The sequence below is a fragment of the Leptosomus discolor genome, chromosome 25 (genome assembly GCF_034619465.1).
Source record: "Leptosomus discolor isolate bLepDis1 chromosome 25, bLepDis1.hap2, whole genome shotgun sequence".
NCBI lineage: Eukaryota > Metazoa > Chordata > Aves > Leptosomiformes > Leptosomidae > Leptosomus > Leptosomus discolor.
Genome location: NC_141415.1, coordinates 2966643 through 2977357, shown reverse-complemented (window position 1 = coordinate 2977357; position 10715 = coordinate 2966643). Strand labels below are relative to the sequence as shown.

General features: G+C 59.5%; 1 protein-coding gene across 1 annotated transcript; it reads left to right on the top strand.

Moving 5' to 3' along the window:
* Positions 1–2477: 2477 nt before the first annotated feature.
* On the top strand, positions 2478–7678 carry DCAKD (dephospho-CoA kinase domain containing). The gene is made up of 4 exons (XM_086478058.1): positions 2478–2589; positions 4521–4724; positions 6624–6711; positions 7233–7678. Exons 1-4 carry the CDS (start codon positions 2478–2480, stop codon positions 7516–7518), a joined length of 690 nt encoding a protein of 229 aa, XP_086334184.1. The 3' UTR covers positions 7519–7678.
* Positions 7679–10715: the final 3037 nt, after the last annotated feature.

Below are 10715 nucleotides of genomic sequence, written 5' to 3'. Positions count from 1 at the left end.
GGAAAACTGGTTCTGGCTCCTGCCTGTAACATCTGCAGGAATGGGCTGGCCTCTCTACCCTTGTGTACAGTTCAAACCCAAGATTGTTAAATATTTATACCGTGTACTGTGGATCTTGTATCTGTACAGGCCCTGTGACAGCACAAGTGTTTTCAAACCCCGTTTGGCCGTGGTTTCCAGGCTAACCCTTCCAAGTGCTCTTTTACCCCCGCAGTAACTCTCACAGCAAGCTGCCTGCCTGCGGAGGTATGTAACGGAGGGACAGAAATAGCAGGGGTTTTTGGGACCAAGTCCCAGCTGAGGCTGGAGGCCAGAGCGTCAGGGTTACCGCAGTTAAAACCCTGTATTTACTCTACATGGGCAGGAGAGATTTTAATGTATTTTTAAAAAACAGGCGAGTGGAGCCTTCACCCCTGCAAGGCAGCACACTGAAGGCCGGATTCTCCTCGTGCAGCATTAGCCCTTGCAGGCTGTTGCTGAGAGCATATAAAAATCCTGCCAGGGAGGGCAGGATTTTAACCTGCTGCAATAAACACAGAAACAGCCCCTCGGTTGCGCCGAGCCCACCACAACACTGGGAAAGGCTCCCTGCGGGGACCAGGTTCTCGCTTGGCAGCAAAGCTTGGGGTTCATGTCAGCCTCCTGCAAAGCACTGGTGTTTATTTTAAGTGCCCTTTCTGATTCCCTTTGAATTCCCCCTTGTTGTTGCTCGAGTTAACCCCATCTGTTCGCCTGGTGTCTTGGAAGGGAAAGGAGCACGTGGTGCTGCTGCGGGCTGGCCTCGGCTCTCGGCAGCCACGAAGCGAAGTCGCTCTGCGGCGCTGCTGGCAGGTGCTGCCGGCTCTTGCTCTAACTCCTGGTTCCTCCCGCCGCTGAATCGCCTCCAGCTGCCACAGGACTTACCCAGCCCCCTCCTCACCCCCCACCGTGGGTCTGGGTCCTGTTTGTAGGACCGAGTTATGACAAAAGTGTCTTTTTCTAGCAGAAAGGAAGCGGTGCTGCAGTTTCACCCGCCTTCAGCTGCTCTGCGGGCCTGTGTTCCTGACGGCCACCCTCTGGCGCAAAGCAGCGCATTCCCTGTTCGTGGGGGACGGTGTGGGCAGTTGCTACCCAGTTCCTGGATGTGGGGAGTTTTTTGGGGCTGGCCGTCTGGAGGGAGGTGTGGCACCAGACCCAGGTTAGGCAGAGTGATGGTTACTGAGATTGTTGGATTTTGAGGCACGTGGCTCCCTGGGAGAGGCAGCGGGAGCTGCCTCTGGGCGAGAGGAAGCTGAGGGGTGTCTGCCAGCAGCCTGTGGCTCCTCGCTGCAGGTGATGGAGCCAGTTTCTTCTCAGATGCAAGGGGCAACAGTGACAGACTGGGGCTCGGGAGGTTCAGCCTCCTCGCCTGTTAGAGCGGCATCGCCCTGGACAAGGTGACAGCAAAGTCCCCTCTGTCCTGGGGGATTTGCAGGACTTGGCCAGACAAAGCCCTGAACACCCTTGGCTGGGGCTGGTGTTGGTCCATGGGGGCTGGAGAGGGGCCGCTGGGGTCTGTTCCCAGCCTGCTGTGGCTGTTGCTTCTTTTGGGGAGGCAGTTACCACCTTGCTCACAGGGGTCCCTGCTCCTGTCCAGAGCTGCCTCTGCGTCGCTCAGCCTTTTGGTTTCGAAAGGGCACAAGTGGGAGTTAGAGGGTTGCAGGGTTTGGATTTAGTGGGGAGAGATCTTGGTGCAGAAACTGTGAGAGAAATCGTCTGCTCTGGGTCAGCCGGGGGGGTTACCAGCGCCCTCCCAGCCTCGGGGCCAGACTCTGCCTTTGGTGCCGTGTTTGCAAGCGGACGGACACAAGTTTGGTGCTCAGAGCTGTGATTTCTTGTGTCCATCGGGCTGCTGATGACTGTGCTGGCTCCCAGGTAGCGTGGGGATGTGATTTACTTACTGGCTGGTGTGCTTTGCGCCTGGTTCTGTCAGAAGTAGCTTATCTCCTCTTCCACCCTGGCTGTAGAGATCGAGCAGGGCTCTCCCTCTCAGCCCTCGTGTTTCTTGGCCCAAGCTGAGATGTTGCCTGAATTTGTCCCCTTTGTCACTGATCCTGGGCCCTCCTCGACAGCCCTGCCAGAAATTTCCTCTGGTTTAGGGTGTTGTAGGTGAGACTGTGGCTTGGCGGGTGCAGATGCTAAAGGGGACTGAGTTGCGTGGAGCTGCAGGTCAACCGGCTGGAGGAACTTCGGGCTGGCTCATGTTGCACACCCCGAGTTAGCAGGGTCCAGGGAAGCCTCGTTTAACCCAACGCTGTACTTCAGCCCCTAAACCAGGGGCACTCAGCTCGGAGGGGTGCCAAAATTGGGCTAGTGTCTTGGTGGCGCCCTGAGAATGTATGAAAATGAGCTTTGAATGAGGTTGCCTGGTTGGGATGGATATTTGATGTGCACAGCATGAACAAAACAGCCCTGTCCTGGCGTGTCTTCAAGCTCTTTTCTTTCCGTTTCAGAGCACAATGTTCCTGGTCGGACTCTCGGGTGGAATCGCATCGGGGAAGAGCACGGTGGTGGCCGTACTCCGGGAACTGGGCTGTGCCGTGATTGATGCCGATGTTATTGCCAGAGAGGGTGAGTTTTGCGTAGTTGATCTTTCTCCCCGAGGTTCCCCTGACAACTGGGGTTGATCCGGGGAAGCGCAGACGGCAGAGGGTGCTCTGGGTACGTTAGATAATAAGTGTTTCCTTCCCATTCCCCAGTGGATGAGGCCGTGTGGAGCAGCTGTCTTGGGGGGGGCGGATTGGAACTAGGATATATTTTTAATAAAGAAAAAAACCCCTAAGATCATGTCCTAATAAACACCGTGGGGAGATCTTGCCCTGAGTTTCCCTCTCCTGGAGTGCAATTCTTCCCCGCTTGGAAAGCCAACTCCGGGCAAAACAACTGCGGTTCTCTGCAAAGCGGGTTTCCTCGGCTGATCTGATGTTCCCCTGAACCCCCAGGACCCCCATCCCCTAACTGGGTGGTGTTGGGTGTGATCACTAACGCGCTCAAAAGAGGATTTCCCTCGGTGCTGGATGTTGCTTGCATGGCAGGGCTGAGAGATCAGTCCACAAAATGACTTGTGCCTTATCGCGCTCAGAAAAAGAAAAGAGGCTCCAAATATCCCAGATCAGAGGGAATTCGGTCTGGGCCTCTGCGCGGCACGCCTGCCTCCGGCTGCGCTCCAGGCTGCAGAAAAGACCCAGAAATCCGAATCTGTTGCCTCAGCAGGACTGGAGCCGACCCTGCTCTCCCCGATCGCCTGCGCGATGCGGGGTGAGGTGTCAATCCCTCGGTGCCGCTGGGATGACGAGGGGGGCAGCGCTGGCTCCAGCAGGGGCTGCTGATTTTGTATGCGGAAGGTTTCGGGTCTGCAGCGGAGCCGCGGTGCGGGCGGTGTCGTTTGGAAGCGCCTGCGTTTTTCTGTTTGGTGAAGAACTTAGCGCGTAGCCACTCGAAGCTGCGATGCTCTTAACATTTTATTGCACTGTAATTCCCCCTCGAGGTGTGGGAAATTTGCTGGAGGTGCTAAAAGCCCTCGGAGACGATAGGAAAACACTGCAGATACTCAGTGTCAGTTTTCTACCAATCACTTCGTTTTTCTCCAATTCCTCTTTTTATATGTTTATTTACTACATGGATTTCACCCATCCTGAAACTGCCTCGATGTGAAATTCCGCAGGAGAAAGAAATTGGTCTTAAAGACTTTTATTAGGTTGGCCTGAGGTTACAACCTGTGGCAATGTTCCTGGGGTTTGGAGAGAAAATTATATACGGTCTGTCGTTCTCTGTGGTTAGCCTCAGCTTGATCTTAATTAGGGTTTTATTACTGCATCCTTTTTGTGGGTGATTTTTTGGTGGCTTTAAAATTATATGCTCATGTAACATCAAATACCTACTGGGAATTGATCTCTTGGAAGGTTTCTGTGTTCATTCTCCGGAAGAATTCGGTGGCTGAGGCAGAAGACAGTAAAAAACCTTAGTGGCAGCCGAGCCAACTCGTAGCAGCCAGGCTGTGTTCACCTGGCGCTGGTGTTTTCAGCTAAAATAAACCCGACGCTGGTCCCGGGCCCTTTAGGATCTCCCTGCTCGACTCCTCACCCCGCGGGCTACGGCTCAGCCCCGTCCCTGCCCGTGCCTTGGCTGGGAGCCCTCAGCCAGCCCTCCCGCCCGCCCTGCTGCCTCCTGACCCCGAGCAGCAGCACGCACCAGGGAGGGTTGTGGCGCTGAATGAATGTTCGCAGGACGCTTCGATCTCTCGGGTGTCAGCCCTCGGAGGGACCTTGGGCCGAGAGGGGTTTTTGCAGGCGCATCCCTGCCGCACCGAATCCAGGTGCCGGCCGCGCCGCAGCGCCGAGCGGCGCCGCTGCGGGTTCGGCGGGCGCTGGCAGATGTGCTGCCCGCCGAGGAGCGTCGGCTCGGTTATTTAATGAGCAAAACTCATTTGAGGCCGATCGCTGATGCAAACACCGACTGTGCTGTAGAACTGGCTCTAACCTCCGGCTGTTTAATGTTATCAGTGGTGCAGCCCCGCTGCAAGGCCTATCGGCAGATCGTGCGTTACTTTGGCACCGAGATCCTCTTGGAGAACGGCGAGATAAATCGTGAGGCTTTAGGAAACATTATCTTCTCCCACCCGGAGAAACGGCAGCTGCTGAACTCCATCACCCACCCGGAGATCCAGAAGGAGATGCTGAAGCAGGTCCTGAAGTACTTTGTGCTGGGTAAGAGGCCGTGTCCCAGCGCAGCGGGACTCCTGCTCAGGCAGGGGCTGTCCCTGCTTGCTCCGCCTTCGGTTTGAAAGCGGGGAGAGGGCTGGGGAAGGAGAAAAGGAGCCGGCGGTGAGTGACAGCCTTTGTGCTCTGCCACTGGCGGCCTTTTGCGTCGGCGTTTGGAGGATTCGCTCCTGCCTTTCACTGCTGCCCTTCACCACCTGCTTCTTCTATGGTTTAAAGTACATCTGTAGGGCCCGAGAAAAGCATTGTGAGGCCTCTTCTGAGATTACTCGCTGGATAATGTCATACCTTCCCAAAACGGCCAAATATTCTTCCCTGCCCCCAACCTCCTCGGGCTTCGATGAAAGCTGCAGAGCCCTTTTAGTCTCGATAAGGTGAGAAACGGGCTGACAGCTGTGGTTTCCAAAGTCCCACTTTTTCCCCTGATAAATATAACAAATACAGCTGTCAAACTCGGTCTAATCAAATGCCAGATAAGATCACCAGCTGTTTTGGAGGTCTCCGTGTAGACAGAAGGATGTCTTAATAGAGTCAGTCTGGTTTTGCAGAGCTTATCAAAGCTGAGCCCTGTGACAGCTGAATAGGCCTGTGCCGGGGGCTGTGCCCGGCTGCAGGGCGAGGAGGAGGAGGAGGAGGAGAAAGCGCAAAGGAAGCAACAGGCAGGAAAGCCGGGAGCCAGAGATGGAGTCTTGAACCTGGGGCTGCGGGCTGGGGAGGCGGATGCTGTCCTGGCCCTCGGCAAGAGCGCTGTGTGTCTTCAGCAGGCTGCTTTGTCCTCATTAGTCAGGTTTTAATGATTTGGGATAGTTGGATGTTGTCTCTAAGGATCACTGTGTAAGGAAAGCGCTTATCGATCAAACCGTAGGGCAGCAAGAAGTCTCTCTGGGCGGAGATGCTGGGAAAACGGTGGCTTGTTGGATGATGGTGTCTTTGTCAAAGCTTTTATTGCCGTGGCCAGCATGGGTGTGTGTGTGGGGGGTGGGTTAGAAAGAGGGGACACCAGCAAAACTGGAGATGTCCCCGTGGCTGGGGAGCACAGCGGGGAGCAAGGTCCTGACTTAGAGCTTTCCCCTCCCCTCGCCCGCTCCCCCAGGCGCAGCAGGGCGTCCCCCCACGTCCCCAAACGCTCCCGTCTGCCGGGGGAGCGGGTGCTTGCCAAGGGCAGAGGCACGTGGAGAACCTGGGGTGGGCTGCAGGGTCTGGGAGGGCGGCACCTGGTGGTTATGGGCTCTCCTCCACCAGCTGCTCCGCGGGGTGACTGGTTTTAAACCAAACGGGGCCGGTTTTGGTGAGGTTTCAGGCCACCAGGCTCTGCCTGGAGGCACCCCTGCCTTTGTGTCACAGCTGTGAGAGCTCTGCAAGAATTTGGAAAAATGGAACCCTTTAGCCAAAGCTTTCCATAAAGGGAAGAAACCAGCTGGGAAACATCAGCTCGAGTGACCGCAGCCTGGCAAAGTCTCGGACAAGTGCAGGAGAGGAGAGCAAATTCTGCTGTGGGCACTGCTCCCCTGGAGAGACTGGCAACGGCAGCGTGACTGCCGCTCTGCCAGCCAGGCACAGGCACTTCCATTTGAGCTTCTCGTTTCAGCTCCTCATTATATTTCTGCAGCTTCACCTTTGGTCTGAGAGCATCCAGGTTAGGGTTTGGTGTTTTTTTTGTGGTTTTTGGGGTTTGTTTTATTTGTTTTTTTTCTCTGGAAACTTGGAACGAAACCATTTCCTCCCTCTGAGAGGGAGGGGGCGAACAGGCTCTGCTCTCCTCTCTAATCGTGGAGCTGTAGAGCTCTCCTGCTGTGGCCACGGTGTGTGTGCAGCTCAAGGGATTTGGGAACCCAAGTAATGCTGTTCCCTTTTTTTTTGGGGGGGGGGATGTTGTCTTTTCTCCAGGCTACCGCTACGTGATCCTCGACATCCCTCTGCTCTTCGAGACCAACAGCTTGACCAAGCTTATGAAGTACACGGTCTTGGTTTATTGGTAAGTGCCACGTGAACCATGAGGACCACGACGCTGCCACCTCCCTTAGAGGCTGGAGGGGACCCTCGCGTCCCTCTCGCTCTGGTGAGGATTTCGCTGCAGCCCCGGTGCGGAGCTGATCGCTAACACCGCCGTGAGAAGGGACGCCTTCCTTCAGCCCCGTCTGAGGAGCTTCTTGCTGAGGTTTCCCTGAAACCTGGCGCCATCGTACGGGGGAAATCGCTGCCTTGGGGCCTTCCACAACCTGTGCTCCCTTGGCTGGGGCAGGGTTTGGGGCACCGCCCCGGGGTGACGGGCCGTGGGGATGCCCAGAACCCGCAGTGGGCTCAGCCTGGGCAGCGCGGCGGGCGCTGGCTCTGCTGATCCGAGCGCGGGATGCTGCGCCAGATCCAAAACGAAGCGGGGCCCACCTCTTCCCCCCACTTTACCCCAGCTATTCCCCCTCGTGCCGAGGAAAGCAGGCAAACCCCCCCTCTTCCCTCCCGCACCCCCATCTCAGTGTCGCCCTCCCATCCCGGCAGCGACCCGCCGACGCAGCTCTCTCGGCTGATGAAGAGGAGCGGGCTGTCCCGGGCGGAGGCAGAAGCTCGAATCGCCTCCCAGTTGCCGCTGGACGAGAAGCGCAAATTAGCGAGTCACGTCATCGACAACTCCGGGGACCGGGAGAGCACGCGCCGGCAGGTCCTGCGGCTGCACGCCCGCCTGGAGGATTCCCTGGATTTCCTCTGGGCACGGCTGGCAGCGGGCACGGTTGTAGCTGGGATTGGAGGGCTGGTGTACCTCCTCCTCCGGCATTTCATCTCTTAATTCACCTTTTCTTTTTGTCGTGGAAGAGGGCTGAATTTCCAGGTTTGAAAAGGGCAGTGAAAGGCCACCTCTTTTAATGAGCTTTGCCAGCTGAATGCAGACACTGGGATGAGGCGTCTCCTTGCAGACTTCCCAAGGTGAAAATAGGGGTGGAGGGTTTTTTTCCCGGCGCCATCTCCCCTCTCCTTTCTTCCTGCTCAGGTTCTTACCCACTGGTGGGGTGGGACCGCTCCCCCTTGCGTGGCTGCAGCCCGTGGAGGGGACAAGGCCCTCGTGGGACTGCAGTGAATTCAGGCACTTTAATGTCTTCCAGGACAATCTTTTCACTGGGGGAGTAGGTGGCCTCTCGGGTCCTGTTTCTGCTACTGGGTGTCCCCAGGTTGATCCCCTCCAGGCTCACGGCCCTGGATCTGAATTTAGACGTGGGATTTCCTCTTCTTTCACGATGATTTAATGGAAACGTGTAAAATCTGCCCGAGGGGGGAACAGACAGCACCTCCTTTCCTGCGGGTTAGGTGTTCAGCTGGCTGCTCGCCCTCCCTCCTGCCCTCTGTTGCCGTGATCATCGCTTGGGGGTCCCCCTTGCCTTTGGATCTGAGGGTCTGATACAGCCCCGGAGCAGGCTGAGGCCTCGGCCCTGCCTCACTGAAGCTCATTTACTGCTGTTGGAGCTTTCCTCCGGTGGCAGCTTCCCCACGGGAGAGCACGAGCCGGGGCGAAGCGGGTGTTGGCTCTTCGGTTTGTTTTAATAAAGTGCTGAAGAGCAGCCGGCCCCGGCGGCTCCGCAACCTGCGGCTGCGAGCGCGGCACTTTCCCTGGCCCGCTCCCAGGTCGCTCCTGTGCCGGGGCACGGCGGCGCTCGGTAAAGTTCACCGCCCGCCAGCCGAGCTGACGAGCGCACTCGTGCTTTTTCCCCAGTACCCAGCGCTGAACTGGTCCCGGGGAGCTTCTCGGAGCGTCAGCCCCTGCCATGAGCTTCCCTGGCAGGGGGGGGCGATGGTTTTGTGGTGGCTCCAGGCACCCCACGGTGTGGGTCTGGCTTCCCGGGATGCCATCCTGGGACTCGCTGGGGTTTTCTGTGGTCCTTTCTCTCCCGGGCAGCCCTGTCCTGCTGCCACCCCGCTGTCCCAGTGTTTTGAGAAAGGTGGGTGTTGCCAGCCCCTGCACACGGTGGTCCCCAGGGGATGTTTGGGCTCCGACCCCCCTCCCCACCCTCCTGCCTGGGCCTGTTGCCCCAGCAGCCAGGGATGCAGCAGAGCGAGGCAGCATCCTCGCTGTCCCCAGTGCCGTGCCAGCCTTTGGGCACAGGGACCTTTGCCAAGGTGTCACAGCCCTGCCCAGCCAGCACGTCCCCCTTTTTGGGGCTGGGCACCCTTCCCACCCGCCTCCACCCTCCTCTGAGCCCAGCCTTGCACCCGGGGGTCCCATGCCTGGGGAGTCCCGCTGGTCCCTGTGCGGCTACAGCCACAGGAGAGCGTCCCTGAGCTGGGGCACCCCTCTTGGGTACCCCAACTTTTCAAGCAGCGCTGGGGGGGAGCCGTACGCGAGCGATAACCCTCCGCCGGTCCCCTCCCCGGCTTTTTAATGCTCCCTTAATTGCGATGGTGATGCCAGGAGTCCCTCGCAGCCACCCATCCATCAGGGCTGGAGCAGGATGGGCTCAGCCCGAGATAAGCTCTGATTGCCTTCCTCCCTCCCGGCTCGCCGCCTCCGCGATAAATGGGGCTGCGATGAGGCCGGAGGGGGGGAAGGAGAAAGCGAGACGGGCGCCGTAATCGCATTTGGCGCTTCGCTCCGGCCCTGCTGACGTTCGCCAGCCGCTAACGCGTTTAGCGGGGCCGAGGGAGCCGGCGGGTGGAGGGGGGCGACGAGGCGCGGGGCTCCCCACGGTGCCGGCTGGGGCCGCTGGGGCCTTGGGGTGCCTGGTTTGGGGGTACCTGGTGCCCTGGGCTGAGCTGGGGGTCGAGCCCCCCCTGCGTGGGTTGGGTGCCTGATGTTGGCACCCATCGGGGAAGGGCTCCTGAGCCTCATGCTTGGCCACCGAGTCCCTCCCGTGGGTGCCGTGTGGTACCCAGCCCCGGCAGCTGCCCCAGCACCCACAGACCTGCCCGGGTCCTGCTCCCGGCCACCCCCCAGCCAAACCCCCGTGGGGACAAGCTGGCGGGACACCCTGCGTGGCTCAGCCCGCAGCTGTCCCCCACCGGTGACGGGTGGCTCCGCTCCACGGGCTGCTGGGTGGCATCGACAGCTCAATCGATGGCCACGGAGGGAGCCTGAAGGGCAGCGCGTACCCAGCCGGGGGGGGACGACACCCCAGCTGAGCCCCCTGTGCTGGGGACACGGATGCTGCCCCCCCCCGTGCTGCCTCCACCTGGGCTCCCGTGGCCCGCGGAGGCTGCACCAGGTCCCCCAGCCCCACCACGTCCCCCCAGCCCCTGCGCTGAGGCCGCCCCAGCTCGCCGCGCCTCCCGCCATCGATCGGGCGGTGTCTGGAGCAGCCGCTCGCCGCGGCCCATCCGTCTCCTCTCACCGGGGGCTGTTTGAGGAGGGAGCGCGGCCCCTCACCGCGCACAAGCCAAATATTTAACTGCTGCAAATTGGCGGCCGGATCAATTACGCTGCGGCTGTGGCGGGCTCGTGACAGAGAGCCACCCGTCCCGCTGCACCCCCTACTCGGAGCACCCCCTTCCCTGGAGCGCCCCTTCCTCAGAGCACCCCTTCCCTGGTGCAGCCCATCCTTGGAGCACCCTGTCCTTGGAGCACCCCGTCCTTGGAGCACCCTGTCCCAGAGCACCCCATCCCTTGGAGCACCCTGCCCCTGGAGCACCCCATTCCTTGGAGCACCCTGTCCCCAGAGCACCCCATCCCTGGAGCACCCTGCCCCTGGAGCACCCCATTCCTTGGAGCACCCTGTCCCAGTGCACCCCTTCCCAAGAGCACCCCCTCCTCAGTGCACCCCATCCCCGGAGTGTCCCCTCCCTGGAGCACCCCGTCCCAGTGCACCCCCTCCCCAGCACCCATCACAGGGCACCCACTGGGCAGGGGAGGGGGGTGGGTACAGATGGCCTGGAGCTGGCAGGTGTCCCCATGGGGTTGTAGGGACAGGGTGACCTCCCCCGGTTTTGACCGTCCCCAAGTGTGGGCTGGGTGGGGGCCCCAATACCCACGGAGGGGGGAGGGGACAGGCCAGGGGGCCT